The sequence below is a fragment of the Caretta caretta genome, chromosome 3 (genome assembly GCF_965140235.1).
Source record: "Caretta caretta isolate rCarCar2 chromosome 3, rCarCar1.hap1, whole genome shotgun sequence".
Classification (NCBI taxonomy): domain Eukaryota; kingdom Metazoa; phylum Chordata; order Testudines; family Cheloniidae; genus Caretta; species Caretta caretta.
The window spans coordinates 135631411-135649654 of NC_134208.1; the positions used below are offsets into that span (position 1 = coordinate 135631411).

The window sequence follows — 18244 nt, forward strand, 5'->3', positions numbered from 1 at the left end:
AGAAAACCAAAACTGAGTTTTGGTTTCACATAAGATTAAAATAGTTGGAAAGTAATAGTGTAAAATAATCATTTCAGATTAAGATTCTTAACAGTTAGAAAGTAAGCCTTTTTAGGCTAACCGAGGAAATTATATTTGTACCTGTTCAAATCCCAGATGATGCAGGTTCCATCCTTGCTTACACTTATCATTATACTATATGGTTTGCAGACAAATAAGCTGGTTATTTCTGCTGTGTGACCATATAGATGTACTTGAGATTCCATTTCTATCTCAGAATGCTGAAAAATAATATATTAAAATGAGACCTGAATTAAACACAACGTATTTATTGTTTTGGAAGTGTGGCTTCCATTGTTTTCAATTGGATCAATATGTATAGATCTTAAGGAATGAACTGGCACTCCATGATTAAATGCTTCATATCTTCAGTTCAGATGCTATTTGTAGGACTTTTAAAGAAGCAAACACATTGCTTACATGAGTATTTGGAGTAAGACATTAGATGTGAAAGGCCCTATATTCTCCTACTTCTCTCACACACAAGGTTTGAGAAAAAGTTGTGTGTGGCTGGTTGTTTTCCAAACATGTTATGTCAGTAGCTCAAATACAGATGGCAGCTAGATCTCCATATTTCAGTTTGACTGGCTGGAGAGGAAATATTGGGGGTTGAGGGCCAGAAACATTTTGGAATTAGGAAAAACTAGTTCAGCAAGTGACAGTCAATGGCAATGACCAGCACTTTAAAAAAAAACTTGGAAAAAACCCCAAGTTACTGGGAACATATTGAGCCAGTGCCAAGTCCTTAGGTGGGGCTTACCTAAGTGTGAAATTTGAAGCTCTGCTCTAATATAGAAATTGTCAAAAATTAAATGCCAAAGAGAAGATGAAACTGCTAAGCAGAAGTGCTAGTTCTTGTGTTTTAAAAATTGCAATTCTTCAGACTTTTTTGAAAAACAGCCTATAAATTAGAAGAGTTGATCAGAATTATAATTGTCCAATTAAGAGAAGACCAGCGTACAAGGAGATTGGAATAATGTTTATACAAGAAAGGTAAATGTGTCTCTGCTACAATGAATTTTCCCATAGCTCTTCTTTACTACCTCAGAGCACAGTAATGAACAATTTAGAAATCTGGAAGAGAAAATAGGGCATACAATAGCTCTACTAAAAGATGAAAAGAGTCATCAGAGAAAAGGAGAAGGAACTGGTAATAGATTTCACTCACAATATGCTAGCTATCATTATCATTTCTATCACTATCTGAGCAACAAATAGCAACATCCATTTCTGTACTAGTTATATTGATTACCAGTCAGGACAAGATTGACCTTCAATAATCATAACATTTAGCGATTAGTTTCATTTAACCGATCACAAGAAAACGATAAACATATCTTCCTACTGTGTAGTATAATACTTGCTGATAAGAATATCCAGTTTCTACATCCCCTCAGAGTAATGTAGTATCTACTATTCATAGAAGTATGGTCTGCCATTATTTTAGAATTTTAAGAACAGAACTAAAACAAGGTTTTTAATGGTCAAAGTGTCAAGTCAAGATTAATTTTTCTGCTAAACTATTTTGTTTCCTTATCTTTCCACTTCCCCCATCTAATCTGTCTGTTTTGTCCACCTTTTGCTGACACCTACATCTCTGGGACAGGGATTCTCTATTATTTGTCTCTACGGCCCCTAGCTCAATGTGGCCTGATCCTGGATTGGAGTTTCTAGGCACTATCATAATACAAAGTACAAAATGATAGTAATGGGAAAGGATGGAACTCTAGGATCAAATAATTTATTTGTGCTAATAAGTAATGCAACTATGACTTTTCATGCCATCCTCTATGCCTAAAACATATGTGTAAGTACTGTGTGCCATGGAAGCTCTCGCCGCCTCCTTCAAATCTCTTAAGACTCATTTCTTCCATTTATCCTTCCAATGCTGATGTCCACTTCACTACACTAATATAAACACTCAACTCACAAAATATTTTTAAAGTGGCATAGATATAAAAATAAATTGATTTAAAGCTGGTCATATATTTAAAATGCCCCCTCTCTGTGTTAGGCTGGATGGCTGTGGTTAAGGCACTGGAGTGAGGGATCATACAAATAATTACCACACCGTTTCATCTATTCTCTCAAAAGGATATACAATAAGCTAAAATGCTTCCCTCTCTGTCAGCAAGAAAGCCCCAGATAGATTAGGAACAACTAAAGGGTGGAGCAACCCACTTGCCCAACATCCAGAACCTCTTGGCTGAGGCCTTCTAAGGGTAGTGATTTGAGTGACTTCTCATAACAGTACTTCAGTGTGTTTTGGATTACAGATATTGACAATGCCTGGGAGAAGTAACAGACAAGAGCAGTTTGTCTGAACATTTTCAAACACAGAGATATAGGTCACTAGAGAGCCCTGCTTTCAGAGTTCTAGACTCTTATGTCTGTCCATTAGCATCATACCTGTCTCCTTGCTTTAATGATTTACACATGATGATTTTCCCTGATTGACACTTCCTGTACTGCATCTATAATAGACTGTTCCAAAGCACTCAGCTGGGGGGCTGAATACAGAACAGATGCTAGTAAACGCGTTGGCATTCCCTATAGCCCTGTCTCAAGCAACTGACTAAACAACAGATGCTACAAAATTGGCAGCAAGGTCATGCTGCCTGAGGTATACAGAAGTGTCAGTGCTGAGGGATTCAGCAAACATGATCTCACAGAGGACACCTGAGGAGCAAAGCAAACTCCTCCTATTCGCAGTTCTAAAGTTCCTTATAGCTGTCAAATACAAATTGCTAGTTTCTTCATTAGCATTTTTAAAACACAAGTATTCTGTACAAAAAGTTTATTTCCTACGTTAGTTACCAAAAATATAACTGATATGCTTGGGGCTTTAAAAATTAATTGCTCACAATGGGTGGGCTTTCCTAATGTGTGTGGGGCTTGAGCCATGAATTTCTGCAAAGTTTTAACCTTGATGCAGTGGAATCCTTCTCAATCTGCAGAGAGCACTTAAGCCTCTGTTGCTGCTCCTAGATTTATCAAGCAAAAGCAACATAAAACAATACTGTTGTCAGTTTAAGTGCTGCTATTCGGAACCCTGTGACATAAGATGAATGGTCAAGAATTGTGTCAGCGATTTGCTGCTTCTTGGGAAAAAATTATGAACTACTGAAGAGGATGATGCTGGAGCTATTCACAGAAAAGACGACTTAAAACAGAAGGCAAAATCCTGGCTCCATTACAGTTCTATTTTATACCCGAGTATCTAAGCATCTTCCATCAATGCATGAAGCGATATGACTAACATCTGTCACACGTTAGTTAGTCTCATCACTGGGGAAAAGGTGTGCAGGGGAGTGTAAGGATTCTTTGATAAGGATTCTTTTTTAAATTATTTAATACATGATGTTATATGTCTACGTTAGAGAAGGCAAGGTCAGAGAAGAATGTGGTAAGGTTTGTGTAACAGGGTGCTGGCCAGGAGGTCCTGACCAGGCCCCTGTTAGCCCAGCTCCAATTAAAGGGCATTAATTGGGGCTAGCTGGGTATGGCTCGCCTAAGGGCTTGAGGAGAAACCCATGCAGATCTTATTCACCAGGGGGTTATATAAAGCTGGCAGGAAGGAAGCAATGGCAGGGGGAAACAGGAAAGGGAGGAGCCTGTGGCTGTAGGTTCCTGCTGGCTGAGGAAGCTAGCTGTCCTCCAGGGAGCTGTGTTGTACGGACTGTATATAGATGGTGGTGGGAAGTGACACTGCAAATAAAAGGGCACTGGTGCCTGCACTCTAAGCAGTCTCCGGCTGATTTGTGGCACGAGCAGCGAAGGGCTCCGTTACAGTTTGCAAGAGTCCTTAGTTCCTGTGTGAGTTTGTGCCAGTCTCTTACTGGCCCCCAAGAAAGTTCTGTTTTCCGCACAAATGGGATTTAATCTTATTATAGAAAGCTCCATTGTACCACAGGACTGAAGCTGTTGATCGTGGTCTTCATTCCAGAGCTTTAGGTGATATTTTCGATACTCTGGGCCCAGACCATTAGGCCTCATGAAGATAAGGATCAAGGCCTTCAACCTGACTTGATGTTCCGCAGTAAGGCAGTGTAGAGAATGGAGGACAGGTTTGATCGGTTTGTGGTAGCTAGTGTTCTTGAGGTGGGCGGCAGGGTTCTGTACTAGTCGGAGTTTCCAAAGCACGAAAGGCTTCATGCCCACCTATACCACAATTAGGTACTGCAGCCAAAAGATGATGAAGATGCGAATAACTGAGTCCAGGTCACTGTTCATCAGGATGGGAGGGCAACTCCTAACCAACTGGAGATGATAGAAAGCATTACATATGGATAGAGCTGGGCAAAGTTTTTGGGAAATAGTTTATTTGCTGAAAAATGCAGTTACAGTCAACGCAAAAGTTACTTGCAAATTTTTGTCCAGTTCACCAAACAGTTTAGAACAAACAACTTAGTGATCAGGTCACTCTGATATGATATGGGACATCCAAGTTCTCGTCTCTGTTCCAAGGGCTATAATTATTTGTAAGAAGCTTCAATAGGAAAGATTCAGAAAGTGCCAAATCTGAATAGGACATACAGTAACTCCTCACTTGAAGTCGTTCCGGTTAACTGTTTCATTGCTGATCAATTAGGGAACATGCTTGTTTAAAGTTGTGCAATGCTCCCTTATGAGGTCATTTGGTAGCTGCCTGCTTCGTCCACTGCTTGCAGTGAGAGCATCCCGTTGCAGCTTGCTGGTGGGGGCTTGGAACCAGGGTGGACCGGCAGCCCCCCATCAGCTCCCCACTCCCCTAAGTTCCCTGTGCAGCAGCTACCCAGCAGGCTATCAATTGCCAGCAGGTCAGCTGTCCCTCCCCCCACTGCCATGTGCTGCTCCTGCCCTCTGCCTTGGAGCTGCTCTCCAGAGCCTCCTGCTTGCTGGGGGAGGGTGTCTCCCTCCCCCCTACTCCTGCACGCTGCTTACCCCATCTCCATAGAGCAGGGAGGGACACACGACAGGGCTCAGGACAGAGGGAGCTTCCTAGCAGCAGTTGCTGCGGTCTCAATTTGCCGATTAACTTAACAAGGTAGTGTAGTTAAGAGTGGTGTCAGCATACTTAAAGGGGAAATAGAAAAGGAGTATTTGTGGCACCTTAGAGACTAACAAATTTATTTGAGCATAAGCTTTTGTGAGCTACCGCTCACTTCATCGGATGTTGACTAACACGGCTGCTACTCTGAAACCTGTCATTAAAGGGGAAATGCGCATCTCTCTCTCTCTCTCTCTCTCACACACACACACACACACACACACACACACACACACACACAGTGTGTGTCTGTCTGCCATGCTGTCTCCCCTCCCTCCATTCTTGCTGCCTTGTAGAGTGTGAGGCTACATTAACAATGAGTTAAACCTTGAGGGCTCAGCCAATTGCTAGTTCATCATTTAGCCGTAAGGCATTCCCTGGGAAATATCCCACCCTCTGACTCCACCACCTCAACCAAGCTTTATCATCATCGCTGTGTACAGTATTAAACTGTTTGTTTAAAACTTATACTGTGTGTGTGTGTGTGTTTCGCGTAAAGTCGCATTTTTCAGGAACATAACTACAATGTTAAGTGAGGAGTTACTGCAGTTCAGTGGTTAGGGCAATCACCTGAGGGGTGGGAACTCGTGTTGAAATCCTCTCTCCACGTCAGGGAGAAGAAGAATTGAACCAGGGGTTTCCCATGTCCCAGGTGAGTTCCCTAACTACTCGCCTAAAGAGGCGGCTTCCTCCTCCACCCACCCCATTCCTAGGTGTTATGTCAAAAGTGCCCCAAACTGAAAGAAAACTATTTCATCCCAACTGTTTGATTCTCTGAAAGTTTCCAAAAAAAGTGTTTTGTTTTTGCAGTTTTTTGGAATTGCCAGCAAAATGAAAAATCTATTACTTGTCCAGGTCTACTGACAGATGGTGTGTATGCAACAGCTTAGTGTCAGCAAGCTGTCAAATGCTCTCCTAAGCTACAGACTGAACTGACCAATTGTGGACGTGCACCCTCAACTGAAGGAGATCTTACTATGGTTACAAACTTTTCTAAGTACTTACCTCTGCTCATCAGCATCACTCTGTATTGCTTGGGTTCCACTTCAGCCAGCTTGTTCATCACCCTTGAGCTGTACATGGTTGTATGTAGTGAAGAATAGTCTGAACTTTGTGTCATCTGCATATTACTGACACTTGAGTTCATGTTATCTGACCAATTTGTCTAGTGGGTGAATGTAGATGTTCAACAGGCACTGGGACAAAATTGATTCTTGTTGGACTTCACAAGGGAGGGGTCTGGTGGCAGAGGTACTATTTTCCATCCCTACTCATTGGGTTGTCCCTCAAGAAAGGACTCAAGTCACTTCAGTGCATTATCGTGGACCCCTGTCACCTCTCAGGCAAGACAAGTTTAGGTAGTGCACGGCTGACAGTGTCAAATGCTGCAAAAAGGTCCAGTGGAATGAGAATGGATGTCTTCCCTTCAGCCATCAATGCCATGAAAGCTGTTTCAGTTCTACGACCTGGCCTGAATCCAGATTATGCCATGTCTAGAGTATTAACTTCAGTAAGGTGATCTTGTAGTTGGAGTTTGGCTAGCTTCTCTAAGTTTGCTCAGGAACAGGAAGTTAGACAAGACTCCCATTGACTTAAAGGAGACAAGGATTTACCCAGAGAGTTCAGGAGAGGTAGATTAGCAATCCTCATAGCAAACAAAAGGTTCTGGAGAGAAAAAAAAATCTCCTTCTCCCTTCCACAGCAGTTAGAGAGGGTAAGGTGGAGATTCAAATTTATCAGCCACCTACTAGTCAGGAGTGGATAGAAGAGCAATGTCCAGACATGGCACTTTGATAGAAACTCCAGTATCTTCTCCAAGTACCAGAGGGGCTGGCCTTCCCCTTTGTCAGGGTGCCCTGAGTTTGCTAGTGGGACCCCCTCACTCTTATCTTTCACGTCTGCATCTGGACAGTAGATTTATTCCTTTGGATAGTAACGGTCTGGAGTCCTGATGTTGACGTACTAGTAACTAAGTATAAAAAATGTAAAGTCCTCAAACACAACAAAAATCAGCATTTGCTTTGAAAATAAAATAGGGTAGGAAAGTCATTTATTTTTCAAGCTTCTTTAAAGGTGGATGTTGGGGAAGAGAGAAGTTGGACACCATCCAAATAGTTATTAATATGCAGAATACAAAATTTAAATTATTTGTGAAAATGTATATGATAGGATACTTTGAAAGCCTCTTTTAGTTAAAAAACCAAAACCCCTAAATACAAGGCATTTTTAGTAACACAAGTCTAGTTTTAAGAAGCGGAGTAAACAACAGCAAGGATAAGAAAAGAAAAATACTGTAAATAGCTGAATTCCTAATTATAAATTCTGTCTGATATACTTACCATATTGCTAGAGAATCTGTTGATATACGCTGTGATGACACCAGATTTGCTACCTGTAAAAAGCTGGCAACTGTCTGGTACCCAAGCACAACTTGTTACCTTGGAGAGAAAAAAAAAAAAGAGCCAGAGAAAATTAAGTACTATTTTAACTACATTCTATTTCATTATACCTAGCTATTTTATCAAATCTGTTTTTACTGGCTTTCCTAAGAAAAACATGCAATAAATAAAATACCTGACCCAGAATGGAAGCCCAAGAGCAGTTTACATACATTTTGCATAGTTAGAGTTAAAATTATGGATGAAATTATGTGGCGTATCTAAGATGCATAGCACAGAACTCTCAGCTCAAAGGGATGGAGGTAAGTGTTAAAGTAGCTTTCTGCCCTTCTGATCCTCGGCTGGCTGGAGAGGCCGCGACATAACGTGGACAGTCCTAAGGGTCTGTGTAAATTATGGCAGCCTCCCAGGGCTGTGTGCTTTGTCCCCATCCCTGATGCATCCCTCTCACAGATGCCCTATATCAGGGTTTGCCAGGTGATCTTTGGAAAAATATTCTTACTGCTGTCTTTCATGGTACCTTTGCTGCAAGAATCATATCACAGCGAGATGCAGGGCTTTCAGAGCACCTTTATGAAGTTCTGAATTTTATGTGGTATAAAGAGGCCAGTGTGGGGTGAGGGTCTCACTCTGACTTTTTCCATTTTGTCTTTAATCAACATTTTTGACTTTACATACAGTAGAACCAACAAGGAGACACTTATTCTGCAGCCCACACATACCAATATTTTAAGGCACCTATGATCTTCCCTACTCTTGTTCTCAGCCTGGAAACAAACTGTTTGGAAAGTTCTATATACTCATGATGACATATCCAATCATGTTTTTTCTGCCATGGTAGAGGAGCTGAATCAGAAGCAGATTTTGGGAGCAGAGAGATTCAAGAGGGAAATTTAGTGGAGAAGAAAGAAAGAGGGATATTTGGTGGATGGAAATGGAAGGAGGACCAAAAAGGTATTGGGGGGGGGGGGCATTTTGCAGAGCTTGGAGGGGCTCACCCAAAAATGGGTATGCCCCAGAAAACAAATGTGGCATTTAGAGTAATTCCAGGACAGAGACAAGCGAAATACTAACCAGCAAAGCAAATGAGTGCAGCTGAGTTTAAACTTGGGATGTAAGTTTGTGTCTCCTACTCCATTACACGTTTTTTGAAGAACTGATGGAAATCCTTATGATCACATAATAAAGAATGTCATCAAGGACAAGGTGATGGTGACATTGATAACAGGCTACAGAGCCTTACATCTCTGTGACAGGTTTCAGAGTAGTGCCGTGTTAGTCTGTATCCGCAAAAAGAACAGTACTTGTGGCATCATAGAGACTAACAAATTTATTTGAGCATGAGCTTTCATGAGCTACAGCCCACTTCATCGGATGCACAGAATGGAACATATAGTAAGAAAATATACATACACACACACACACACACACACACACTGAAAAGGTGGAAGTAGCCATACCAACTATAAGAGGCTAATTAAGATGAGCTATTATCAGCAGGAGAAAAAAAAACTTTTGTAGTGATAATCAAGATGGCCCGTTTAGACACTTGACAAGGTGTGAGGATAATTAACATGGGGAAATAGATTCAATATGTGTAATGACCCAGACACTCCCAGTCTCTATTCAAACCCAAGTTAATGATATCTAGCTTGCATATTAATTCAAGCTCAGCAGTTTCTTGTTGGAGTCTGTATTTGAAGCTTTTCTCCTGCTGATAATAGCTCATTTTAATTAATTAGCCTCTTACAGTTGGTATGGCTATTTCCATCTTTTCATGTTCTCTATTTGTGTGTGTGGATATCTATATCTATCTATATGTTCCATTCTATGCATCCAATGAAGTGGGCTATAGCCCACAAAAGCTTATGCTCAAATAAATTTGTTAGTTTCTAAGGTGCCACAATTACTCCTGTTCTTTTTACATCTCTACGTCACTGGTTCAAGCATGAACAAGATTGCTAGCAACTAAAGACACTTATCTGATGGCATATATTAAGGGATATACAGGATCCACCTTAGTTCCCACTGGATATGTGCCCGCATCATATTGAGCACCCTGTCGGTGCTTTCGGAGACTCTAAGGATTACATGGGCATGGATGCTAAACCTTGCATTGTTAGAAACTGTTCCCCAAAATAAAGGTGAGGTGCGCTGGGGTTCAGGTGATCAGGAATGGTGCAAGGCTATGAAATTTGCACTATCACTATCTAGGCTGTACATGTTCTCTGTTAAAAATAGATTTCAGTTTTCAGTGATGTCATATAGAGCACCTTTTACAAATACATTAACTTTACAGTTAGAAACACTTTAAAGAGTTTTACCTGGTGCAACTGTGAACTCTGTATAAAATTTATTGGAGGTTCACTTTGCTTGCTTTTTAGTCTTAAAATGTTATCAGCATATCCCCAACTCAGAATGGCTGACCACTGGATATCTGTACTGTGCATGCTTCTCACACCTGCAGGAAAAGCATTATATGTTTTGTGTCAAGTATGCTGTCACAGTTTCAGGGTTACTGCACCTTTGCCTCCCGCATCTCCAGTCTTCATTGAGGGTACCCACGTAAGTTTTTAGGCTTCCAACCACCACCTCTCTTGGTGCAGAGATTCATGTCTCTCTCCCTTCAGACTGAGGGTTTAGGCTTTCAGTCCCTTTGCACCTCACTGCAATTTCCCAGCAGGTCTGACTGGGATCCGGCACCCGTGATTTACTCTTTCTCCAGCAGCTAAAGCAGTGTACACCAATTACCAAACAGCTTTCACAAAGCAAACTGTATTTATATGCTTAGGGCAAAAGCATTACAGAAGAAACAAAAACAAAACAAAAACTAGACATGTACTAAAAGCTTACTAGAGGTCGCCCACAACTCCAGCATAGGGCTCTGGTTGGTGCCAATCTTTCAAACCACATAAATGGGTTTGCTCCCTTGGTCCCAAGTTCATGTCAGCTTTGAGATGGATCAGGAACTAGACCCCAATTGGACACATCAGCTGTTTCTTTAAACAGCTCAGGCCTTTATTCTCCATCTCTGAGAACAGGTAATCACCAGTCAATGGCCCTCTCCTCAGGGTGTAGCTTCAAATCTCTGGGTTTTTGCATAAAGGGGGTTGCGGAATTTACATTAACCACTGAGCATTAGAGCTCATTGACATTTTTCCAAGTCTGCCATTTTGGCAAAAGTTTTCATTGAAATTTTGAATTTGGAAGGAAAAGGAGACAATTTTTGTGAATATTTCTGTGAAAATTAGGTCCTATTTTTTGCCCAGGTCTATTTGCTTCTGTGGGAATCGCTGAGAACAACACTTCTGAAAGAGAGGCTACTTATTTTAGGTGCCTGTGGACTTCAGAGCCTAATTTTGCTCTTATTTTTGAAAATCCTGGCCAGTAAAATGCTTTAATGCAAGAGAGACAATTATTAAAACCCATTTGTACTTATATCAGTAGGCTTTAATTCCATTGAGTTAACCTGATAACCAAGCCTTCTGCCTTATGGTTCTACTTCTGTTTCCCTTACTCATCCTCCATTCCACCCTCCAACAAATATTCCTTCACTTCTCCCTTCTGCTGCTCTTCTATTCATCTACTTGTTCATCAACACTCTGCTCCTCTGGATATGCTGGCAAAGAAAGTTATCTGCCTTTCCCTAACTGTTCTTCAAGAGGTGTTGCATGTCCATGGAGCACCCATGGAAAAAAATTAGTGGGTGATATAGCACCCACTGGCAGCCAAGCTCCCCGTCCCTCCTGCTGGCAGCCCTACTGATCAACTCCTCCTCCCTCCCTCCCAGTGCCTCCTGCCCGCTGCAATCGGCTGTTTCACAGCATGCAGGAAGCACTGGGAGGGAGGGAGGAGTGGGGATGGGGCATGCTCTGAGGAGGGGGTGGAACTGGGTAGGAAGGGGCAGAGCAGAAGCAGGAAGAGGCAGAGCGGGGTATTGGGGAAGGGGCGGGGGCGCGCACCTGTGATTCCACTCTATGTGAGCGCATGCCCAGCGCACTTTTGTCAGAGATTTTTTTCCCTAAGCAATACCAACTGGGGCAGCTTGAATGACCTCTGCCGCCATGCACCACAGGTATAAAGGGTGGAACGACTCCCGACCCACCTCAGTTTTTTCTTACTAGAAAGGCTCTGATAGAGAGGGGAAGGAAGGTGGGTAGTAGAATGAACATGTGCAACACATTTCAAAAGATCAACAATTATGGAAAGGTAGGTAACAGTTTCTTCAAGTGATTACACATATCCATTCCACTGCAGGGGACTCACAAGCAGATCCATCTGGAGGTGGGCCCAAAGTCTATTTGAACAGTGACCATAGAACAGCAAGCCCAAATTTGGCATCATTCCTGAAACGAATGGCTATAGTATAATGAGAAGCAAATGTGTGCAGACAACCAAGCTGTTGTTTTGCAACTGTCAGGAATAGGAACTTGTGCCCAAAAAGTCACAGAAACTTAAGAGGAAACTGGGTGTCCACGACCACAATGAACAATTGTGATCATGATACCTAAACAATTTAGTCCAGGCCAGGTAAAAATATTACAGCTCTTCTGATGTCTAAAAACAGTGGAGCTTCTCTTCATCTCTGAGAGTTTGAGGTTTTGGGAAAAATGGTGGCGAACAGATTGCCCGATTAATGTGAAAGTTGGAAACAATCTTTTTCAGGAATTTTGGGCAAGGGTGAAGGTAAACCTTGTCCTTATAGACGGCTGTATAGGGAGGCTTGAATACCAGAGTTCTCAATTTGCCATTCCCCTCACCGAGGTGAGGTGACTGAAATTAAAAATGCAACCTTCACAGAGAGGTGGAGTAAAGAACAAGTCATGAGAGGTTCAAAAGGCGGTCCCATTAACTTTGCTAATACCAGGTTCAGATCTCGGGGGGTGGGAGGGCATGTTCTTGCACCTCTAGACATATTCTGTTCAGCCTCTTCAAAAAACCGGATAGCGATGGGATTGGAAAAAATGAGGTCTGTTACTCTCTCATGAATAAAAATCCGTCATAGCTGCTAGATGAACCTTGCCAGAGCTACTGCTAGACCTTGATGTTTTAGGTACAGGAGATCCATCCATCACCTATTGGACTGAGCTCACTTTCTGGTGGGAACAGATGAGAAAACACTTTCACTTAGCCAGGTAAGTACTCCTAGTTGAAGTCTTTCTACTATTTAGAAGTACTCCTTCACACGCTTTGAGTAAGCCTGTTCCAACAATGTTAGCCATGAAGCATCCACACTTTTTCAGATGGAGAGCCTGGAGGTTGGGGTTGGAGGAGATGATAATGGTCCTGCGAAACTATATCTGGATCTAGAGTGGAGAGTCAGTGAAAATCTGACTGACAAGACTAGTAAAGTTGAGAACCATTGCTGTTGAGGTCCCGCTGGTGTTATAAGTTTGAGGTGAGTGTCACGCTGTCTGGAGTGGCTCACAACCATGAGTGCCTATCTCAGGGCATATGGTTAAAAAACAGGGCAGAGACCCCACATAGTCCTGGAACCCATCCCTGACTGGGCAATTGTCCCTTATCATGTGACCCCTGCCAGGACTGTGGCAGGAACCATCGGGCACACGTCCCCAGTGAAAGATGCATGCCCTGTCTAAACTGGGACACATAGAACCCAACCTCCAAGCTTGAAGAGGAGGAATAATCAGACATCCAATAATGGGGCGGGACAGAAGCTGCCTCAACTAGAGAGCGATAACTAGAGCCCATGGATGAAGGTTCTGGAGAAGTCATGGTTAGTTTTCCCCTTGGAAGTACTGATTTCCAAGGCCAAGAAAGTGTAGGAGGTATCCGTATCACAAGCTGGGGAGGAACTGGAGTAGGGTCCTCGGGTACCAGTACCATCTGAAACACTTCCTGTGCTGCTGTGGAAACTGGCACTGGGAGGTTAAGTAGCTCTCTAGCCTCTGTATATGCCGCCAGTGTCAATGGTACTGGTAGTGCATCATGTTCATGTAGTACTGGTGGATAGCTCGAAGAAGCTGTAGTAGGTGTTTCAGGGGTTGCTCTTGAGGGATCTTGCTCTGGTTTCGGAATCCATGACCCCTTTTTAGTTGAAGGCTGTTTTGGGGAGTGTCTTTTCAGTATTCGTCCCAGGTCTCTTGCCTTTAGAAAGCTTCAGTACCGGAGATCTTGTAGAGTTAGGTACCAAAACTCTGGCGGCCTTGTGCCTCTTCCTCAACACTGCTGACAGTGATCGAGCTCTGGATTCAGACAAAACAGAAGGAGCACTCTGGACCAAACCTAATGCGCCCGATGCCCGCTCTGAACTGGATGGCTTTGAGGGAGGATGGAGTGCCACCTTCACAAGAATACACTTCAGCTTGGCCACTCCATCCTTTTTTGAGCAACACTTAAATCCTTTTAAAATGTGATATTTGGGACTCTCCTAAGGACTTAAGGCAGCTGGGGTGTGGGTCACTCATTGGCATTGGTTTGCTGCATGAATGACATGATTTGAATCCTGGAGATCGAGACATGGTTCCAGTACCGCTCCTGGTACCAAGAGCTGAACCAGTCAGCCTAAGATCTAAAATTGAAACTTATAACTATCATTACCACCGATTAAATTAACTATGAAATTATACGAAGTGAACTGAACATATTTTAATGAGGAATGAGGGAAGAACTTACAGTAGCAAAGCTATAATTCCTCCAACAACCGTCATTGTTGGTAAGAAGGAACTGAGGAAATTTGTGGACAGCTCTGCCCTTTATACCTGCACACAGTGGCATATAGCAGCAGAGGATGTTCATGTCCCGACAGGTACCACCGGGGTGGGGGGGGGGGGATCTAACAATTAGGCACTGGGCACACACTCAGCTACAGTGGAATGGACATAAACAGTCACTCGAAGAAGAACTGTGGATTTCTAGAGTTCTGATATTTTAAAAACTCTCAGTTGAGTTATTTTAACAAAAATACCAAACTAACTGAAAAGAATTCTTGAAATCCAGCACCTTTATTAAAAACTGCTTAATAATTCTATTTACAATCCTTAGCAGAATAAGACTGCAAACTTGAGTACTCAGCTAGAGTATTAGAGTGGCACTATAAAAATATAGCGCGATTATGACTGGGCAACTAGTTAAGTTCTTCCAGTATTTCATATGTAGAGGGTAAACATGAAACTGATTTCTGGGGCTTCCTTACCTTGCTCTTTACTGTATATCATCAAAAGGCAGAATTTTTGGGACAAACCACAGATGGCCCTAGTTGGCAGAGCCTGCAGAGAGCCAAACCTTTCTCCATGTGGCTGGCTGAAGCAAACAACTGGATCTGGAGCACTTGGGGAACCTACATATTCCCCCCACTTTAAACCTTTTATCCACGGCAAAGGACTCTAGAACAAAGACAAATAAAACACCAATTAAAATACTCCTATTTTATATGAGGAAAAAGTGCATTATAGATAAAAGACTCCTATAAGTGATTCTAGTCTTGTGGTGCTTTATATGACAGGGTCTATACTTTACTTTGTTATAAAGAATTATGCAAAAAGGCAATGTAATGTTCTATGCCAAGATATTAATTTCAAGTGAGTTCTATTTATTCAGAGACACAAGGTAGGTGAGATCTTTTATTGTGCCAACTTATTTATTCAGTCAGTTATTTACGGGCTTGACTAGAAAACTGGTAACTTGTAGGGTTCAAGTAACACAGTAAGATGAAACATCAGTTTTCCATTTCTATTAACATGGGCCAAATTCCCGATTAGGTTTTAGAGAAAATAAGTGTCTGAAGTAAATGAGGCATTTTCCCCACAAAGAATGCTAAACAAAACAAAAATGTTGATACGGATTGTCCACCATCACATATCTCAACACTGGACCAAGAATTCACCATTCAAGGCATGTAACTAACCAGCCAGCAAACAAGTATTTAAGTGCAGTGCAAGTACTGGCATCCTCTTTGCTTCAAGAAAGACTAGTGCAAATTTATTCTACTTTTTAATATATAAAATACTGCAAATTATAATATATTACAATGTAATTTTGCATTACTTCACTAATATTAGATTTCCCCCATGGTATAGCATTAACAGTGAGGTGCAATTTAGGGATTAGAATGCTCTGACGCATTCTATATTGACAAAGACCAGATAGCTGACATGGTGGACTATACTGATCTAATATAAGAATTATATTCAGTGCCTCCTGCACAACATATCTCAACGGTCCTGAATTTATTGGTGTCTCTCACATTTCAGTACTTTTATAGCTCCAAAAAAAGTCATTCTGAGCCCTGATATTTTTAAGTTCAAAATGGTATTTTATGGGTACTTAAAGTCACTTGTATACTAAAATCAACAGACTGGATTTTTTTTTTTAAATGGTTACTGGCAGAAACCAGAAAGTAATTCTTTTGATAACCTTGTTCAATACAGAAACAAAAACTAATTCGCAACTTTCACATGCGTATTTACACATGGAAATTAGAGTGGTTGTTTTTCCATTAGTTCTTCCTAAACTTCAAGGGTGAGAAGAATGGTAATGAGGTTGTACTGAAAAATACTGACTCAAAAAAGACAATAAAATTATCCTACTATAACAGAAGAGCTGCTTAAGAACTTCTTTACTTCAGTTTGCTTACAGACAAATATCAGATGAAATTTTTTCAAAATGTCTTGAAGCTCAGTCTATAGTAAAGAGATTTACTAACCACAACACTTCCTACAGAAAGACACATGGGCATAGACTGAAACAGATTTGCCTCAGGCATGATAGACTATTTGATGCTCTGTGGTGCAGAAAAATCTCCTCCTTCCACTGTGAAGAGAGTGGAAGAAAAAACTATTTCAGTCCAGCACCTTCCGCCCCTCACCTCCACCCGCTATACACTCTGGGAGTAGGATCGGCAAGGACAGAAATTCACTGCCAGACAGTTCCTCCAGAAGCTTGGGCATTGCAAGTCATTGTGCCAGTTCTGCTCTGATCCACATAATCATGAAATGTCTTAAAATGTGCAGAGGATATACTGCTAACGCTTTTCATTAATACACTGTGGGTGCAGCTGTTTTGCTTAATTATTCAGATGTGTACCTTAGGGTGCAGTAATTACAGCCTGTGAATGCTAATTTAGCAATCTTGTGAATCAAATTACATACTGGATATACTATTTCTTTAGTGTGCTCCCTGGTTTCTCTGAAAGCAAACTGCACTAATAACCCCATGGCAGCGGGAAGTTCTCCATCTATTATGAGCCTGGAGCCGGGTCTGCTGACATGTGCTGTGTGGAACAACTGACGAGGGGTTTGTCCATATGTTTTTATCATTGTTTCCAGGGCTCTTCTTTGAACTGGATCCTCAACAGCAGAAACATCCATCCCAAAGTAGGTCTAAAATGTAAAACAGCAAACACAAAAGCTAAGTAAAGTTATCTTTGAAAAAAGTTTCCCAGCTAAAACTGCACAAGCTTAGAGCCAGAGTCTTCAGCCCTTCTGTAACTGACTTCTGGATGCAACAGAACTGCAGAACTACACCCTAAAGTGTTAAGGAAAACCAGCATGCATCGAAGTGACTACATGATTGACATTTAAATACTCTATTTTACCATGAACAATTAAATTACAGTGAGTGAAACCCATAAAGTGAGACAGCCTGGCTGGACAAAGTCAGGCTGCTGCACTGCTAATATTTAAGCCTTTCAAGGAATGCATTTTGAGACCTGAAAATGTACAATTTAGGAATTCTTTTGAAATTGACAAGTCCTTCGTCATCTTGTTCTCCTTTCACCACGGTCCTGAGTAAATCCAGACGCTTTTGCAGTGTAATGCAGAGTCGTAACCAGTTCTGTAATCCGAAGTTAAGGCCACTGTAGGGGTTTAGCTTAAATGGGACATTAATTGGGTAGCAGGTGAGTACAGTAAGGAACACAAATTAAGATTGTGGAGGAGGGAATAGTACAAATGTTGTGCTCTCTAATCAGAGACTTCACTTATCTCTGCTGCAGCCTTCGTTACAATCTGTCAAAGTGAAAGGCTTCTTTTTGATGGAAGAGGAAACAAAAATACTGCATTTCTAAATATTATTGCAAACAATGACTAATTGTCCAATAGGCTTTTAAGTAGACATACATTGTATGACTATTCCCTAACTAGCTTTAGCCCAGGAAAAATTATTTAAAATAGACATAATTGACCTTCATGTCACAAGCCCTGGGATTTTACCAGTTCTTCATTTAAATATTCAGTCTTTTTCCCTGTTCTTTGATAGTTAGCTATTTCAAGGGAATTTGCCTAAAGCTGGATGTTTTCCAAGCAATCGGGTTAAACCAGCTGAGAGATCAAATAATTTTATACTATGAACAGATTACTTGACAAAAAGATACTTACAGCAGGATGGAAGACATTGATAGCTTGAACCGAAGCCTTGCCCTTTTGCTTATACCCAAACACTAAATCAATCCAGTTACAGATTGTCTGGGAGACATGATCAGACTCTAAAGTCTGACGATGAATCAGGATGAAGAGACGGGGATCATTACGAGCCCATGGGGGGAGATTGACATGGTTTACTCTTTCGCCATTTTGACGCAGGCCAAAATCAAAACCTAGAAATGTAAAGAGGAGGGTTTATATGGTTTTATTATTTACCATTTATATTACTGTAGCACCTAGGAGCCCCAGTCATGGACGAGGACTCTATGGTGCTAGATGCTGTACAAACACAAAACAAAAAGACAGTCCCGGCTCTACAGACAGATGGGGCAGTACAAGAAAACAGTGAGAATATTTATCAGCAGATAAGCAGT

General features: G+C 41.5%; 1 protein-coding gene across 1 annotated transcript in view; it reads right to left on the reverse strand.

Annotated features, from left to right (window-relative positions):
• LYST (lysosomal trafficking regulator) overlaps positions 1 to 18244 on the reverse strand; it is a 175964-nt gene that overhangs the window by 7064 nt on the left and 150656 nt on the right. The window contains exons 43-48 of the mRNA XM_048843805.2: positions 17826 to 18043; positions 16599 to 16829; positions 14645 to 14834; positions 9813 to 9949; positions 7429 to 7527; positions 142 to 281 (exon numbers count right to left, since the gene is read on the reverse strand). Coding sequence (XP_048699762.2) covers positions 142 to 281; positions 7429 to 7527; positions 9813 to 9949; positions 14645 to 14834; positions 16599 to 16829; positions 17826 to 18043 — 1015 coding nt within the window. The remainder of the gene's footprint in view (positions 1 to 141; positions 282 to 7428; positions 7528 to 9812; positions 9950 to 14644; positions 14835 to 16598; positions 16830 to 17825; positions 18044 to 18244) is intronic.